At 37.1% G+C, this 19,034-nt stretch overlaps 1 protein-coding gene across 1 annotated transcript in view; it reads right to left on the bottom strand.

The window, feature by feature from the left end:
* Positions 1–19,034, bottom strand: part of LOC118918038 (UDP-glucuronosyltransferase 3A2-like) — a 37,403-nt gene that overhangs the window by 10,364 nt on the left and 8,005 nt on the right. The window contains exons 3-4 of the mRNA XM_057495840.1: positions 6,260–6,374; positions 3,629–4,160 (exon numbers count right to left, since the gene is read on the bottom strand). Of these exons, the coding sequence (XP_057351823.1) occupies positions 3,629–4,160; positions 6,260–6,374 (647 nt within the window). The remainder of the gene's footprint in view (positions 1–3,628; positions 4,161–6,259; positions 6,375–19,034) is intronic.

Here is a 19,034-nt window from a genome sequence, read left to right as displayed (position 1 = left end):
ATCTTCACATGTTTTCTTCCGTCTGCTACGTCTATAGCTTTTCTTCTTCCTGACTAATTACAACCCTTAAATAGAATTCATGCCTCATATTGAATTTACCAAGTATCATAATTCTTCCAAGTGTTAAAGATACCTCAAGACAAATGCTGGGCATAAAACCCACAGGGCATAAATCTGCAAAGAAGTAAAAAGCTAACCTTTTCAAACAATATTGCTTCTCTCTCACTTACCAACTTTACATTTCCCTGTATGGCCCCGGAAGATGACTGGTTAGCCAGAGATGGGTAAGATTCCTCAAGGGAGGAACAACCTAAGACAGGCACAGTCGCAGAGGGGCCATCAGGTGAGAAATTGGGGATCAACAGAGGTGAGGCTTAGAACCTCACCCCCCCTGTTTTGAGAGAAATCTTCTGCATCCATGGATGTTTTGTTGCCCTTGTCTAGCTTGGATTAACACATAGTCTACAGGCACACACCTGATCATCTACATTTGCTTTCTCACAGCACTTAACTATGTTTTCTACCTTTGTCTTGCATCTACCTACCACTTCAGCATTTTATTAAAATAATAATAATAATAATAAGGGAGGAAAGTGGATTCACATATAAATCAAGTATAAAAATCAAACGAATATTCATATGTGACTTGATTGTTTATAGTTCATAATGCGTGATCAAAACCAAAAGTTTCTGTGATGACTGCCCTTGTACTGTTCACCATGTAAGAACTTACTCACTATGTAAGAATTTGTCCACCATGTAGGAACTTGTTCGTTGTGCTTCAGAAGATCGGAGACTGATGAGAATTAGGCTTGGGGTGGATTAATGATTGTGCATTGAGTACACTGTACAGAACTTTATTGTTGTTAACTGTTAACAACCATTTTATCAATAAATATAAGAGATGCCCTCTCAAAAAAAAATACAGGGGAAATTTTCATGCCATTGCATTTAGTAATAATTTCTTGGATGTGTCACCAAAAATACAGGGAACAAAATTAAAAAGCAATACACAGGATTACATCAAAAAGAAATACTTTGGTAATCAAAGGGCACTATGAGCATAGTGATAAAGCAACCCAGGGAATGGAAAAATGATTTCAAATCATCTTCCTGATAAGGGACTGATATCCAGATTACATAAAGAATTCTAACAATTCTAAAAAACAAAACAAAGAACATGATCTAAAAATGGGCAAAGACCTAAAGAGATATTCTTCAAAGACGATATATAAATGTCCATTAAGCTTATGACATGGTAAAAATTACTAACGAGGGAAATTCAAATCAAGCCACAATGAGACACCAGTTCATACCCATTAGATGGCTAATATCAACAAAATATATATAAAAGTACAAAAACAAGTGTGTTTCATCATGGGTAGCTAATCTCCTTAAAAATTATTTCAATGTTGTGGCTTCTCGCTACATAATTATTGTACATATGGTAATAAAGAATGCAAATGAAAATACCAACTTACTAAAGCACTTTTACCATCAGGCTAAGACTAGGATAAGGCAGATGAAGAGCCTTGGACATGTTACTTAAGGAGATCCTCAGTCTCAGGATCATGTAAAAGCTAACATAGTACTTCCATGACCCTGAAAAAAGGGCTTCCTTAAAAGTGTGCCCTGTGGTGAGTAATGTCAGCAAGATGGCAGCACAGGAAGCCCTAGACATAGGAAGCCCTAGACACTACTTCCCCCTAAAGACATGCTAATTCAGCGACATTTCACAGACTAATTCCCCTTGGGAGAAATCCAAAAGCCAACTGAAAGAGTAGAGCACCCCAAGCAAATGTGTAACCAGATTCACCAAAGTCAGCAGATAGTAATCAAAACAAATTCTTACCTGAATCCCTACCCTGGCATGTGCATATACTTCTGCACAAGAATAAAATTAGGCCTTTACCTTACACCACACAAAAAACTCAGCTCAAAGTGGATTAAAGATTTAAACATAAGACCTGAAATTGTGAAGCTCTTAGGAGAAAATGTAGAGGGAAAACTTCATGATATTGAGCAATGAGATAGCACCATGCATGGGCAACAAAACCAAAAATAAACAAGTGGGACTACATCGAACTAAAAAGCTTCTGCACAGCAAAGGAAACCATCAACAGATAGAAAAAACAACCTACAAAAAGGAAAATATTTGCTAACTAAATACCTGATAAGAGGTTAATCTCCAAAACATTTTGGAAACCCCTACAACTCAACAGCAAAAAAATACCTTACAGTCTCATAAAAGAAATACCACAATGAGGTATCATTTCATACCTGTCAGTATGGCCATTATCAAAGAGCACAAGGATTGAGGATATGGAGAAATTGCAACCCTTACACACGGTTGCTGATAGGGCAAAACAGTGCAGCTGTACAGGAAAAGAGTATGGAGATTCCACTAAAAATAAAAATGGAGATGCCATATGATCCAGCAATCCCTTTTATGTATACATACCCAAAAGGACTGAAATCAGGATCTCAAAGATCTATCTGCACTCCCATGTTTACTTAATAGCTATTCACAATAGCCAAGATGTGGAAACAGCCTAAATGTCCACTAAAAGATGAATGGTTAAAGAAAAAGTGAGTATACCATATACTAAATTTAGTCAAAATGGATCAAACACCTAAATATATGAGCTAAACATACAATGAAATACTATTTAGCCTTAAAAATGAATGAAATTATACAGCATGTGAAAATACAGATGAACGTTGAGGCCAATAAGCTAAGTGAAATAAAGCAGTCACAGATAGCCAAATACTGCATAAGTTCACTTATATGAAGTATCTAAAATAGTCAAATTTGCAGAGTCAAAAAGTGGACATTTGTTTCCAGGTGTTCCGGGGAAGGGGAAAATTATTATTTAAAAGGTGAAGAGTTTCAGATAAAAAGGTGAATAAGATACAGGTCTGTTGCAACACATGGTACCTATAGTGAATTATATGTACTGACTGAAAATTTTGTTAGGGGGTTAGATGTATTGCAAGTATTCTTACAACAAGAATAGAACAGAATAGAAAAACTAAATAATAAAATATAATATGATATTATTGTAAGGTTGGAGGTACCAGAGAGAGAAAGCGAGGACAGTGCAAGTGGAACAAAGACAGCACCAAATAGCTCTGTGCCATATAAGGAAGCAACAGAGAGCTCTTCCTGCATTCCAGTCCCTTGACGTGCCGACAAACCCCGGATGCAGACCCCCTCCATTCCGAAGGAGGAGACCTCTGGTTGTCCATCACCCAACTCTGAGACAATAAAAAGTCCCCACATACCCCTGGTGTGGCCCACTTCCCCCTCTCTAACCTGTGCTTATACAAACTCCCAGCCTGTCTGGTTGAGCGTGACTTCTCCGGCCTGTGTTTGTGAGGACTGATGAACCTCTCCCAGGATTGCACTCAAATAAACTGCCTGACCTTTTGTCGCTTCTCATCGCCTGCTCATTTCAGTTAGAATTTATCTTACAATTATAATGTAATATAACACAATATAGAAGGGAATACATTAGGTATTTTGGCTGTCTCACCCTACTTCACTCCCATGATCCCACTGGCAGGGGCAGCTGCCAGCTCTGCACTGAAGGGCTGAAGTCCACATTGTGTGCTAAGGTGTACTTACTGGTGGCAGTGGTTTAACGGGTTTGGCCGTTAAGCCTCCGACATACACAGTGTTGGGAAGCAGGGGCCGAGCAAATTCAAAGGCAAAGTCAGAGTTAACAAACCACAGCTCTGCTTTCTTTTGAAGATGAGACAAAACTGGTCTAGAGCCTTCAGGAAAATGCTCCTTGATGGTGTTGTCAAACGTAGAGTAGATTTTCCAGTTCTTCATGGAGAAATCAAAGAGCATCAGAAAATTCTTAACTCGACCCCAGAAGTCCATGCGGTCGGTTAGCAAGGATTGGAATACTGGCACATAAGACAAGGGGCTTGGCAACCCAAAGTCTGCAGAGCCAAATGGGGAGGGAAGAAGGGACACAAATGGTTTCCCAAGCTTCTCAGCAAGCAGGAAAGAACAGAAGTCAAGTGCTTCAACAAACACCAGGTCAAAGTTCTCATTTTTTAAGGAATGCATGATATCACTTCTCCTTAGCAAATGACTGCATCGAGGCCCCAGTTGTTCCATTACCTTTACAAAGTTCTCATGTGCTTCTCTGTAAGAAAAAAAATTTAGTGACAAATGTTCATTAGAAATGTTAATTGCACAATACTTAAGAGAATCTTTGAGTCAATGAAAATATCATAGGTAAGAGCATATCTAGCAGTTACCCCACCACCACTACCACCACCTATTTTTACACCGTCCAACACACACCCTCAGCCCTGGTCAATCTGCTCCAGGTGTTTCTATTCCCTAAAGTTTCTCACTTCCTCCTGCCCCTTTCTCTGGCAGATCCAAATCCGCACACTGTCAATGTAAATTCAATGTCCTCAGCTTTGGGAGTCATCTCTACCTGTAGCAGATCTCACAATCTAGTGTCTACTTGAGATATTCTTTGATGCTCTAACTTTTATCTGTATACTGACTTTTTATGAGTGTCCATCTTGTTTCTCAGCAAAACTGTGGAAATAACTTGATAACAGAGTCCATCAATATTGATGATAGAGCCTTTTTTACAAATTATGTAGATTCTACATCTGACAGATTGCGCCACTCAAGGACTTTCTGATAATGATATCAGAACCCAAATTTTAAGCTGAGCCATGAGTTTTATGACTTCTTACATAGGAATTAAACAATTTAAGAAATAAAAATATTAAAAGACTTTTGAAGCTTACTGGCCTGTCCACTTTATATTTGCTGGAGCATTCACAGAAGTTAATGCTTAAATTTTACTGACACTTAATCAAGGCTACCATCTATAGCATTATTCCAGGGACTTTTCTCCTTCAATGTTATCCCTTCAGTGCATGCAAAGAAACTGATCCTTGTTGTACAGTAACTGGGAAAATAGATGAGGAGGCTCCTGACCAGAGTACTGGCAGGTCCAGGTGCTTTGGAAATCCATGGGCTTCCTCATTGGTTGAAGGATGGTAAGAATCAATTGTCCAACAAATCTATAACCTGTACAATACTACACCATGTCAGTCATTTAAAGAAGTCCACAGGTTGAGAAGTCATTAACAATATGCAGATCTACACCTGCTCTTTACGAACAACTTCAAGTGATGATAATGGATAATTACCTAAAATTATCCTCTGCTGTATTTTTTAAAGATTTCACAAAAAGGATGACTGTCAAATGTTGATAATCAAGGTATGAAGTGTAAATTCCTCAAAAGTAGGATATTTATATAATCATAATTGTATTTGAAATTAAGTTAATTAATTGAAAAAAAATTCAGGAAGGCACTGTGCTCAGTATATGACATCATATTTAACGTGTGTGGAACCATTCTTCAGAGAAATCTCGCTGGGGGAGAACAAAGAAAATACATAGTGAAAAACACATGACTAACAAAATAGGATGATATAGTCAAAGTTTCAAATGCATACTTTAGATCATATCTCACAGAGGAGAGAATTTAGTCTTGTACTTAAGTAAGGAAGAGGCTTTATAGAAAAAATTAGATTTGAGTACCACCTTGATTAGTAAAAGAATTTTTAAGGAGAGAAATGGGGTGTTGGGTCACTGTAATTAACCACACAAGGAATGAATTTGTGTCATTCCTCTTTATATCAAAGTTGAAGAATTTTCTATAGATACCCTGTGACACAGAAACTCTCAAGTTCATCTCTCACTGTGTGTCATCAAGATATTTGGGCTTATTTAAAGTGAGTTTAATAGGCCAGAAGTTCAAGGTATGACATCAATGTTCACAAGCATTTTTCCATCCTTGAGTTTATGTGGGCAGAAGGGAAGAAAAATAAGTATAAAATGGTGTATCTGATTTGCCTACCAACAATGAAGAACTAAGTTGTCTATGCTTCTTTTTGTGTTTGGTAGATTATGCACAAGTCTGTAGGTGAGGTGTTTCCAGGAAGATCCAGAAGGATAAATTCCCTGCACTTTACTGAAATACATTCATGCTTTTAGTAAAGCAGACAGTACGCAGACTGGATGATTGGGAATATGAAACCAATCTATTCTACCTATCCATCTTCACCACCATTATTGATATTTCCCTCCATCCATTCATCCATATCAAAACACACACTTCTCTTAAACTCACTCTTAGGATCCATGTAGCCATCCATTCATTTTCATCGCTCAAACAGTAAGTCTTTCATTCAGAGAATAAAAGAAATTGCCTGCTATGCAGAGCTTCTGTCATAAAGAAATCAAAGTGTTTCCTCATGTCTTTCTCATGATCTTCATTTACATGCCAACTGATAACTTGGTATGATGTTGTTTTCATTTCGAATTCTAAAAAAAATGAAGAGACTATTATGGAGATATTTAAATAAGTCACACAACTCTGATTAACATTAGAATAATTATTTCAGAGCTTTGAAGTTTTCTGCTTGTTTGGTTTGATTTCTCCTTCCCTCAGTCATATGACCTGGTAGTACTTATAGAGAGTATTACAATGATTTGGTCAATTTTATTCAGTTTAAATACTTGAAGTTTCCATGTAAGGCTTTTATTCCAAGGAATTAGCTATTCCTCATTTTGCAGGTAAGAAAACAAAGATGAATGGAGTGTCAGATAATTTGTTGAGGCACATAGACTGACCAGTATACTTTGCATTTAAATATAGATTTCCCTATTCCAGTTCCCCAGTCTTTCTCTATTAAGAAAAAAATCATTTTCATTAATTCAAGTGATATATGCAAAGGTTATTACTCAACCAAAAAATACCAAAGGCTAAATTAAAAGTGGTAGTCCTCTGCAGCCTTACTTACCAGTCTGGCCTTTCCCCCACAGCCATATGTAACAAACAGACTGACACCATATCTGAACTCTGCAGACTTTCAAGCTCCACCTCCCCCCAAAGGTTCTGTGCCTCATCTGGGCAAACTGAGAAAAAAGCTCCAACATGCCCTCCCCTGGTGTGAGCAAGATCTTCAAACCAAGCAAGCCACACACAGACAAGGGAACCTTCACTTCACTCCCACCTGGAAGCCTCAATAATTGGCACTTAGAGACAAAATATGGCTTTAGCCTTTAAGTGGTCCTAAGTCCTGTGCCTTATCCAGCCCAATTTGGCTGTGTCAGATAGGGTAGTGTTTCTCAGTTCCACCATGAGCAGTGATTGACGCTAGGGTAGGCAGGATCCTGTGACCAACGGGTTGTGTGTCTCATCCAGGCAATGACCCCATTGTAAACAGTACTTGGGGGTAGGACTGATACTAACAAGCCCACTGAATGGTGTGAAGAAGGACAGTCACCATGTGGCATGATGAGATTCATACTCCTGAAAGTATATGGTGCACTAGGACCCTTGAAAATGCCTTTGTTGTGCTTCTAATGATATTTCTATAGCCAAAAAAGACCTTGATTAAAAGAATAATATGGAAAAACTTGATGACAACCCTCTGGCACAGCAAGGAGTCAAATCAAACCCAACTTAACCTCAGGTCTCTCACAATCACCACTGGGAAGCCCCTAACCTGGATGATACTAGTTGGGACACTCTGAGAAAGACTCCTTTGAGCAGGTTAGAAAGGACACCCACCCCTCAAAGTATATCCAATTACAAACAAAAGGAATGGGAGGAGAGAGAAGAAGCAGAGTGGAAAAATCAGGAAAGAAACTAAAACAGAGGTCTCAGGTTTGACATATTTGGAATCTAATGTCACTTAAAATTATATTATAACAAAAATAAAAAGGGTTCAGGTTGGCTTTTGTGCCTCTTCAGCAGAGGCTCTAAGTTAACATTAGATGAGATGCACCAATGACAAACCTTAATGGTCTTAACTATGGAGCAAAAGTCACAGATCTGTCAGAGGGCCCACTAAATTTAAGCAAGTCACCGCTCTATGCTTTGCACTTATGGGAACATTAAATAGACGTCAAATGTACCCACCCTGTCTTAACTCCTGAAATTAAATATCCCATAGTCAAAAGACCCATTTGTTAAATTGTCTCATTGGAAGCATGGTAACTCTTTCTAACAAGTAATAATTAAAATAAAATTAAGGTTTCGGCATTTATAGTTATCTTACAAAAAGATACCCTTTGGATCAAATATATAAATACAACCCAATGCATCCTAAAATAGTCTTCAATCATGAAATCCGTTACAAAGGATCTAGGTGGGGAATGACTGATTATCACACTGGTTTTCCATTAGAAGCCTAATTTAGACTACTCTTAAACCTGGAGAGAATGAATGAGTCCTTGCATCGGACTACTATAATGTTAATGCCATGGTCCCCCATTCCCAATGTTACTGAAATTGCTGACTTTATCTAAGTACTGATAAATACTTTGCAATTACAGATTTGGTTCATATATCCAATTCAATTCCTATTTTAATAAGCTCCCAGCTGCAATATCTCCATCTGTGAAAGACACAAATCATCTCTAAATGCCTCTTCATGGATGGAGTAACAAACAGCCCTGCTCACAATGTTTGCTGCAAACTCTAAACCACATTTGGCTTTCTCCAGGACCCATGTATGACACTACATCGAAGACAGCATCCTCTGCAGCAATTTATTGACCACACTCACTCACAATATACAAACATTCACAAAGAAGCAAACAAAAGGAAGTGTGCCGCTACCCAATGCAAAGCACAAATCATGGCACCTCAGTACTCCTGGAAAGAATTATTTGGTCATTATCTATATTATGTATTTTGTGTTCACTTGTATATATATTTATAATATACATAGTCACATATATATATAATCACCTATATATATTCATATATACATATATCATACACATATTATGGGTAGGTAGATAGATGAGTTCTGAAAGGAAATGATAGGTCAAATGGCAGTTGGGTGTGGCAGACTGGATTAAAGATGGCGGCATGAGAGGAGAGAGGAAGGCTTCCTCCTAAAACTGAATACAATTAGAAAATATAGTTGGCACAACTAACCCTGAGAGAGCAACAGGAAAGAGGATGGTGCCAGACTGCATACACCTGGAGAAAAAAGCTGACCTCACGAAACAGGGTAATGTACCAAAGCTGTGGCCAGGCGGGACCCAAGCCCTTCCCCCATCCCAGCTCACTGGCTGGGGGAAGAGAAACAGAGAAGGGAGGGAGTGGAAGGCCTGGGACTGCTGAATATCTAGCTCCGGAGATCTGCGCTGGTAGCATAAACCTGCATTTCATGGTGCTTTCATGATACTCGCATGACTACTGGGTTGGAAAGTTAATACAGGCACAATTCCTTGAGAGACTGAGATTCCAGCCACGTGTGGAAAGCAGGGATCCATATCCGGCTGCTTTGGGACAAAAGCTTATCACTTTGTGCTCGGCCCACTGGTTAAGGCAGTGGAGACAGGCACAGCAGCCAGAAAGCGGGGAACAGCTCTTTCCTATCCCCAGGCACCTATACCACTCCCTGTGACCCCTGACATTGCTTCAGGGACTGAGCAGCTCCAGAGTAGAGCTTCTGGACACTAGAGGGAGCCATATACAAATCTGAAATGCCAAGGGAACCTGGTCCAGAGTAAAATTAATATAACCCTGGAGAAAGATTTAAATGACATGGACCTTACATTCTTCCTGAAAGGGAGTTCAAAATAAAAATCATCAACATGGAAATGGAGGTAAGGAAAGATATCCAATAATTCAGGAATGAATTTAGGTCAGTGATCCAATTGCTGAAGAGCAAGATGGAGGGTATTAAAAGCAGGTTGATTACAGTCGAGGAGACGATAAATGAAATAGAAACTAGAGAAGAGGAATAAAGAAGAAGCTGAGGTCCAGGGAGAAAAAAGAATCTCTAAGAACGAAAGAACATTGAGAGAACTGTGTGACCAATCCAAACGGAACAATATTTGCATTATAGGGATACCAGAAGAAGAAGAGAAAGAGAAAGGGATAGAAAGTGTCTTTGAAGAGGTAGTTGCTGTAAACTTCCCCAGTCCTGGAAAGGAGATAGTCTCTCAGGCCATGGAGATGCATAGATCTTCCAACACAGGGGACCCAAGGAAGACAACAACAAGACATATAGTAATAAAATTGGCAAAGATCAAGGGAAAGGACAGACTATTAAAAGCAGCCAGAGAAAGAAATAAGATTACATACAAAGGAAAGCCCATCAGGCTAACATCAGACTTCTCAGCAGAAACCTTACAGACCAGAAGGGAATGGCATGATGTATTTAATGCAATGAAGCAGAAGGACCTCTAACCAAGATTACTTTATCTGGCAAGATTATCATTTAAATATGAAGGAAGGATTAAACAATTTTCAGATAAGCAAAAGCTGAGAGAATTAACCTCCCACAAAACATCTCTACAGTCTATTTTGGAGGGACTGCTATAGATGGAAGTGTTCATAAGGTTTAATAGCTGTCACCAGAGGAAATAAAATCACAGTAAAGAAAGTAGAATAGCTAATTACTAAGCAAATGCAAAATTAAATTAACTATCCCCAAAGTCAATCAAGTGATAGACAAAGAATACAGAATATGCTACCTAATGTATAAAGAATGGAGAAGGAAGAAAAAGGAAGAGAAAAAGAAAAGAACCTTTAGATTGTGTTTGTAACAGCATATTAATTGAGTTAAGTTAGACTCTTAGATAGTAAGGAAATTAACCTTGAACCTTTGGTAACCACGAATCTAAAGCCTGCAATGGCAATAAGCACACACCTATCGATACTCACCATAAATGTAAATGGACTGAATGGACCAATCTAAAGACATAGAGTCACTGAATGCATAAAAAAACAAAACCCATCTATATGCTGCCTACAAGAGACTCATTTTAAACCCGAAGACATACACAGAATAAAAGTGAAGGGATGGAGAAAGATATTTCATGCAACTAAGAGACAGAGAAAAGGAGCTCTAAGAATGAAATGTCGAGGAGACTATAAATGAAATAGAAACTAGAGAAGAGGAATATAAAAGAAGCTGAGGCCCAGGGAGAAAAAAGAATCTTTAAGAACGAAAGAACATTGAGAGAACTGTGTGACCAAATCAATTGGAGCAATATTTGAATTATAGGGATACCAGAAGAAGAGGAGAAAGAGAAAGGGGTAGAAAGTGTCTTTGAGGAGGTAGTTCTGAAAACTTCCCCAGTCTGGGAATGCAGATAGTCTCTGAAGCCATGGATTGCAATAGTTGTATCAGACACAATAGACTTCCAAACACAGAAAGTAACAAGAGACAAAGAAGGACATTACATAATGATAAAGGCGTCAATTCAATAAGAAGACATAACCATTATAAATATCTATGCTCCCAACACAGGAGCACCCACATATGTGAAACAAATACTAACTGAATTAAAAGGGGAAATAGAATGCAATGCATTCACTCTTGGAGACTTCAACACTCCACTCACTCTGAAAGACAGATCAACCAGACAGAAGATAAGTAAGGACACAGAGGCACTTAACAACACAATAGAACAGATGGACCTAACAGACATCTACAGAACTCTACAACCAAAAGCAGCAGAATACACATTCTTCCCAAGTGCACATGGAACATTTTCAAGAATAGATCATATACTAGGCCACAAAAAGAGCTTCAGTAAATTCAAAAATATTGAAATTGTACCAACCATTTTCTCACATCATAAAGGTATGAAAATAGAAATAAATTACACAAAGAAAATGAAAAATCCCATAAACACATGGAGGCTCACAACATTAACCAATAGATCAATGACCAAATAAAAACAGAGATCAAGCAATATATGGAGTCAAATGACAACAATAATTCACTGAAAAATCTGTGGGACACAGCCAAGGCTGTGCTAATAGGAAAGTAAATTGCAATACAGGCCTACCTCAAGAAAGAAGAACAATCCCATATGAGCAGTCTAAATTCACAATTAATGAAACTAGAAGAACAACAACAAATGAGGCCCAAAGTCAGTAGAAGGAAGAACATAATACAGATTAGAGCAGAAATAAATAAAATTGAGAAGAATAAAACAATAGAAAGAATCAATGAAAGCAAGAGCTGGTTCTTTGAGAAAATAAACAAAATAGATAAACCGCTAGCCAGAGTTATCAAGAAATAAAGAGAGTCTGCACACATAAACAGAATCAGAAATGAGAAAGGAAAAATCACTACGGACACCACAGAAATACAGAGAATTATTAGAGAATATTATGAAAAATTATATGCTAACAAATTGGATAACCTAGAAGAAATGGACAACTTTCTAGAAAAATACAACCTTCCAAGGCTGACCAAGAAAGAAACAGAAAATATGAATAGAGTAATTACCAGCAATGAAAGTGAAATGGTAAACAAAACCTAACTAAGAACAAAACCCCTGGACAAGATGGCTTCCTGCTGAATTTTATCAAACATTTAGTGAAGACCTAATACCCATTCTCCTTAAAGCTTTCCAAAAAATACAAGAGGAGGGGAAACTTCTAAACTCATTCTATGAGGCCAGCATCACTCTAATACCAAAACCAGGCAAAGACACCACAAAAAAAGAAAATTACAGACCAATATCCCTCATGAACATAGATGCAAAAATACTCAACAAAACATTAGCAAACCGAATTCAAAGATACATCAAAAAGATCACCCATTTATGCCAGAAATGCAAGGATGGTACAACATTTGAAAATCCATCAACATCATCCAGCACATCAACAAAAAGAAGGACAAAAACCACATGATCATTTCCATATACTAAAAAAAGCATTTGACACAATTCAACATTCATTCATGATAAAAGCTCTCAACAAAATGGGTATAAAGGGCAAGTACCTCCACATAATAAAGGCCATATATGACAAACCCACAGCCAACATTATACTTAACAGCAAGAAGCTGAAAGCTTTTCCTTTAAGATCAGGAACAAGACAAGGATGCCCACTCTCCCCACTTCTATTCAACATAGTACTGGAGGTCCTAGCCATGGCAATCAGACAACAAGAAAGAAATAAAAGGCATCCAGATTGGCAAGGAAGAAGTTAAACTGTCCCTGTTTGGAGATGACATGATATTGTACATAAAAAACCCCAAAGAATCCACTCCAAAACTACTAGATCTAATATCTGAAATCAGCATAGTTGCAGGATACACAATTAATTCAGAGAAATCTGTTGCATTCCTACACACTAACAATGAACTAGCAGAGAGAGAAATCATGAAAACAATTCCATTCACAATTGCATTAAAAAGAATAAAATACCTAGGAATAAACCTAACCAAGGAAGTGAAAGAACTATACTCTGAAAACTACAAGACACTCATGAGAGAAATTAAAGAAGATACCAAAAAATGGAAACACATCCTGTGCTCATGGATAGTAAGAATTAATATTGTCAAAATGGCCATCCTGCCTAAAGCAATCTATAGATTCAATGCAATTCCTATCAAAATACCAACAGCATTCTTCAACGAACTAGAGAAAATCTTCCTAAAATTCATATGGAACCACAAAAGACCTCGAAGAGCCAAAGCAATCCTGAGAAGGAAGAAAAAAGCAGGGGAATTATGCACCCCAACTTCAAACACTTTAAAAAACCACAGTTATCAAGACAATTTGGTACTGGCCCAAGAACAGACCCATACACCAATGGAACAGACTAGAGAGCCCAGACATAAACTCAAACATATATGGCCAATTAATATATGATAAAGGAGCCATGGACATACAATGGGGAAATGACAGCCACTTCAACACTGGTGTTGGCAAAACTGGACAGCTACATGCAAGAGAATGAAACTGGATTATTGTTTAACCCCATACACAAAAGAGAACTCGAAATGGATTAAAGACTTGAATGTAAGTCATGAAACTATAAAACTCTTAGAAGGCAACATAAGCAAACATCTTCTGAATATAAGCATGAGCAACTTCTTCCTGAACGCATCTCCTCGAGAAAGGGAAACAAAAGCAAAAAAGAACTCATGGGACTACATCAAACTAAAAAGTTTTTGTATGGCAAAGGAGATCACCAACAAAACAAAAAGGCATCCTACAGTATGGGAGAATATATTTGTAAATGATGTATCCGAAAAGGGGTTAACATCCAAAATATATAAAGAAATTACACACCTCAACACCCAAAAAGCAAATAACCGAATTGACAAATGGGCAGAGGATATGAAGAGACAGTTCCCAAAGAAGAAATTCAGATGGCCAACAGACACATGAAAAGATGCTCCACATCACTAATCATCAGGGAAATGCAAATTAAAACCACAATGAGATATCACCTCACACCAGTAAAGATGGCCAGCATCAAAAAGCCTTAGAACAACAAATGTTGATGAGGATGTGGAGAAAGTGGAACCCTCCTGCACTGCTGGTGGGAATATAAGCTAGTTCAACCATTGTGGAAAGCAATATGAAGGTTCCTCAAAAAACTAAAAAGTGCAGCAATGAAGCAAAACTGAAGGAACAAAATGGTAGCAGACTCAGAGACTCCAAGAATGAACTAGTGGTTACCAAAGGGGAGGAGTGTGGGAGGGCGGGTGGGGAGGGAGGGAGAAGGGGATTGAGAGGTATTATGTTTAGTACACATGGTGTGGGGGATCACAGGGAGAACAGTGTATCACAGAGAAGGGACATAGTGGACCTCTGGCAACTTGCTGTACTGATGGACAGTGACTGCATTGGGGTATGGGTGGGACTTGATAATATGGGTAAATGTAGCAACCACATTGTTTTTTCATGTGAAACCTTCATAAGAGTGTATATCAAACATACTACAATAAAAAATTAAATTACTGAATGAATGAATAAAACTAATAAACAAACAAATAAATAAATGTAGCAGCAGCCCCAATCTGGGAGAGCAGCTTGAAAAGGTGAAAAAAAAAAATGGCAGTTGGGTAGATTCTGGGAAGATGGTTGAGTGGGAAGAACTGGAAACCTGTCTTCCCACCCAGACTGCAACTGTAGGGGTAGAATGTCTAAAATAATTATTTTTGTAACTCTGCACTCAAATGATGGCTTGCAACTTACAGGGGAATGCCTTCAGTATATATTACAGATAATTTCAGATAAGGTCAGTTAATTTCAGCTCCTACCACAGTAGCAACTACCATCATCCACCACTCAATCTTGTGGCAGGCAGCTGTACAGGTATTCCAAGAACAGCTTGCACACAGGTTTCAGGAGCCAGGATAGGTAGAAAGGAACTTTCCTTCCAAATGTCAGGTATCTTTGTTCTGATTGCTGATTGCTGCTTTTGATCAAAAAGGTACAGACAAACAGGTAGGCAACCATTGTTTTTGAACCACCCCAAACTGTTGCAATTGAATGGATTTCTAGTGTATTTAAAAGGTTAATGGCTTTTTATTCCCCCCTTTTTTCTCTCTTTTTCCCTTTGGGAAAAAACAATTCAAGGCTAGTACATTAAAAACCACCTACATATACCAGGAATATTAGAAAGTGCCCATTCATGTCCAGGGGGAGCCTCAAAAACAAAACAACATAAAAAGATCTAAATTCACACCTTAGTAGATCCTCACCACAGAGGTAGCTTTAAATAACCAAAAATAAATAAATAAAAATAAAAATAAGAATAAGAATATTAAAAACTTCAAACCCTTGGAAAGGGTTTTAACATACGAAAAATGAAAGTGGTGTCATTGCTACCAATTCTACAGAAATAAGGATTATTAGAGTACCATGAACAATTATACACCAACAAATTGGATAACCTAGATAAAATGGAAAAATTCATAGAAACACAAAACCAATTAAGAATAATCACAAAGAAAGAGAAAATATGAATAGACCTATAACTGGTAAGGAGATTCAACTGGTATTTAAAAATGTCACAACAAAGAAAAGGCTCAGACCCAGTGGCTTCACAGGTAAATTCTACCAACATTTAAAGAAGAATTAATACCAAGGCTTCTCAAAAGTTGAGTAGCTTGAAACACTTCCAAACTTATTTTATGAGGCCAGCATTTCCCTGATACCAAATCCAGACAAGGACACTACAAAAACAAAGAAAACTACAGACTATAGCAAACATGATACTCAGTAGAGAAAGACTGAAAATTTTTTCTTTAAGATCAGGAATAAGACAATGAAGCTCATTTTCACCATTTCTGTTCAATACAGAAACAAAGAAAACTACAGACCAGTATACTTAATGAATATTGATGCAAAAGTCCTCAACAAAATATTAGCAAAACAAACTCAGCAGACTATAGAGAGGATTATATACCATATCCAAGTGGGATTTATTCCTAGAAGGCAAGGATTGCCCAATATATAAAATCATACAATCTAAAACATCACATTCACAGAATGAAGGAAAAACCATATGACATATCAACTGCTGCAAAAAAGCATTGACAAAATTAAGCATCCTTTCATGATTAAAAAAGAAAAACACTCAAGTTAGGAATAGGAGGAAACTACTTCACCATAATAAAAACCATATATGAAGAACACATAGCAAACATGATACTCAGTAGAGAAAGACTGAAAATTTTTTCTTTAAGATCAGGAATAAGACAATGAAGCTCATTTTCACCATTTCTGTTCAATACAGAAACAAAGAAAACTACAGACCAGTATACTTAATGAATATTGATGCAAAAGTCCTCAACAAAATATTAGCAAACCAAACTCAGCACCCTATAGAGAGGATTGTATACCATATCCAAGTGGGATTTATTCCTAGAAGGCAAGGATTGCCCAATATATAAAATCATACAATCTAAAACATCACATTCACAGAATGAAGGAAAAACCATATGACATATCAACTGCTGCAAAAAAGCATTGACAAAATTAAGCACCCTTTCATGATTAAAAAAGAAAAACAATCAAGTTAGGAATAGGAGGAATCTACTTCACTATAATAAAAACCATACATGAAGAACACATAGCAAACATGATACTCAGTAGAGAAAGACTGAAAATTTTTTCTTTAAGATCAGGAATAAGACAATGAAGCTCATTTTCACCATTTCTGTTCAATACAGAAACAAAGAAAACTACAGAGCAGTATACTTAATTTTACTACTAATTTTCCAGTAATTGGAAGGTAGGAAGGAAGAAAGGAAGAAAGGAAGGAAGGAAGGAAGGAAGGAAGGAAGGAAGGAAGGAAGGAAGGAAGGAAGGAAGGAAGGAAGGAAGGAAGGAAGGAAGGAAGGAAGGAAGGAAGGAAGGAAGGAAGGAAGGAAGGAAGGAAGGAAGGAAGGAAGGAAGGAAGGAAGGAAGAAAAGAAAATTATTTGTATTAGCAGATGAAATGATTTTCTACGTAGAAAACCTTAAAGATTTCATATACACAAAAAATGTTACACCTAATAAATTTGGCAAATTAGCATGATAAAATGTCAACACATAAAAACCAAATGCATTTTTATACCCTATAAATGAACACATTGAAAAGGAAATTACAAAATAAATTCCAATTATAATCACATCAAAAAGAATAAAATGATTAGGATTTCATTTAACCAAAGAGGTGAATAACTTGTAAAATGAAAACTGCACAACAATGCTGAAGGAAATTAGAGAAGGAATAAGTAAATGGAAAAACATCTCATGGTCATGAATTGGAAGTCTCAATATTGTTAACATATTAGTACTATCTAAATGATCTATAGATTTAATGAAATCCCTATCAAAATCCTAATGATGTCTTTTGCAGAAGTAGAAAAAAGCCATCCTAAAATTTATATGGACTCTCAAGGTGTCCCAAATAGCCAATCTTGAGAAAGAACAAAGCTGAAGGACTCACACTTTCTGATCTCAAAACTTACTACAAAGCTACAGTAATTAATATACTACAGTATTGGCAAAGACACAAACATGGACCAATGGAATAAAAAGCCCCTAGAAATTATTTTTGACAAGGGGCTAAGGCCATTCAGTGAGAAAGGGCAGTCTTTTCAACAAATGAGAACTGGATATCCACATGTAAAAGAATGAAGTTGTCAGTTCTGTTTCAAGATAGTGATGTGGGTGGCTCCTAGACTCACCTCCTTTCATGGACACATGGACTCTACAGCTACATATGTAACAATTCCCTCTGAAAGGAATCTGGAAACTAGCTGAGTGACTCTCTCATATTGGCTAAACAAGAAGAAACACACATCAAAATGGGTAGGAAAAACTGAGACACAATCTCACCATAAACCATGCCCCCAACACACTGACCCACATTAGGGAGAGAACTCACAACTCAAGAGAATAAAGGCACATATGACAAAACCACAGCTAACAGCATAATCAATGAAGAAAGTTAGAAAGATTTCCCCCCAAGATCAAGAAAAAGACAAGGGTATCCACTCTCACCAATACTATTCAACATAGCACTAGAAGTCCTAGCCAGAGCAATTAGGCAAGAAGAAATCAAAGGCATTCAAATTTAGAAGAATCAAAACTGCTCTGTTTGAGGATTATATGGTCCTATATCAATAAAATTTTAGTGACTCCACCAAAAACTGTTAAAATAAAAAAATTAATTCAGTAAAATTGCAGGATACAATGTTAACATACAAAAATCAGTTTCATTTCTGTACACTAACAATAAAATGCTTGAAAAAACAAAGAAAAATCTCTCATACAATAATAATACATATAATACAGTATAATAAAAAATAACAAAATACTTAGGAACAAATTTATCCAAGGAAGTGAAAGACCTGTACACTGAAAGTGCAAGATTGAAAACAATCAAAGAAGACACATAAATGGAAAGATACCCTGTATTCATGGATTGTACTAATTAATATGACAAAAATGTGCCTACTACCCAATGCCATCTATAGATTCAGTGAAATCCCTATCAAAATTCCAACATCATTTTAAATCCTTAACAATCCTAAAATTCATATAGAACCACTTAAGAACCCAAATAGACAAAACGACCCTGAGAAAGAAAACCAAAGCTCAAGGCATCATACTTCCTGACATCACTTTATTACAAAGCTATAGTAATCAAAATGGTATGGTACTGGCTTAAAAACAGACATGTAGACCAACAGAACAGAACTCA

This window comes from Manis pentadactyla, chromosome 2 (assembly GCF_030020395.1).
Source record: "Manis pentadactyla isolate mManPen7 chromosome 2, mManPen7.hap1, whole genome shotgun sequence".
Taxonomy (NCBI): domain Eukaryota; kingdom Metazoa; phylum Chordata; class Mammalia; order Pholidota; family Manidae; genus Manis; species Manis pentadactyla.
Note: the sequence above shows the minus strand (reverse complement) of the source record. Positions and strands in the feature narration are given on the sequence as shown.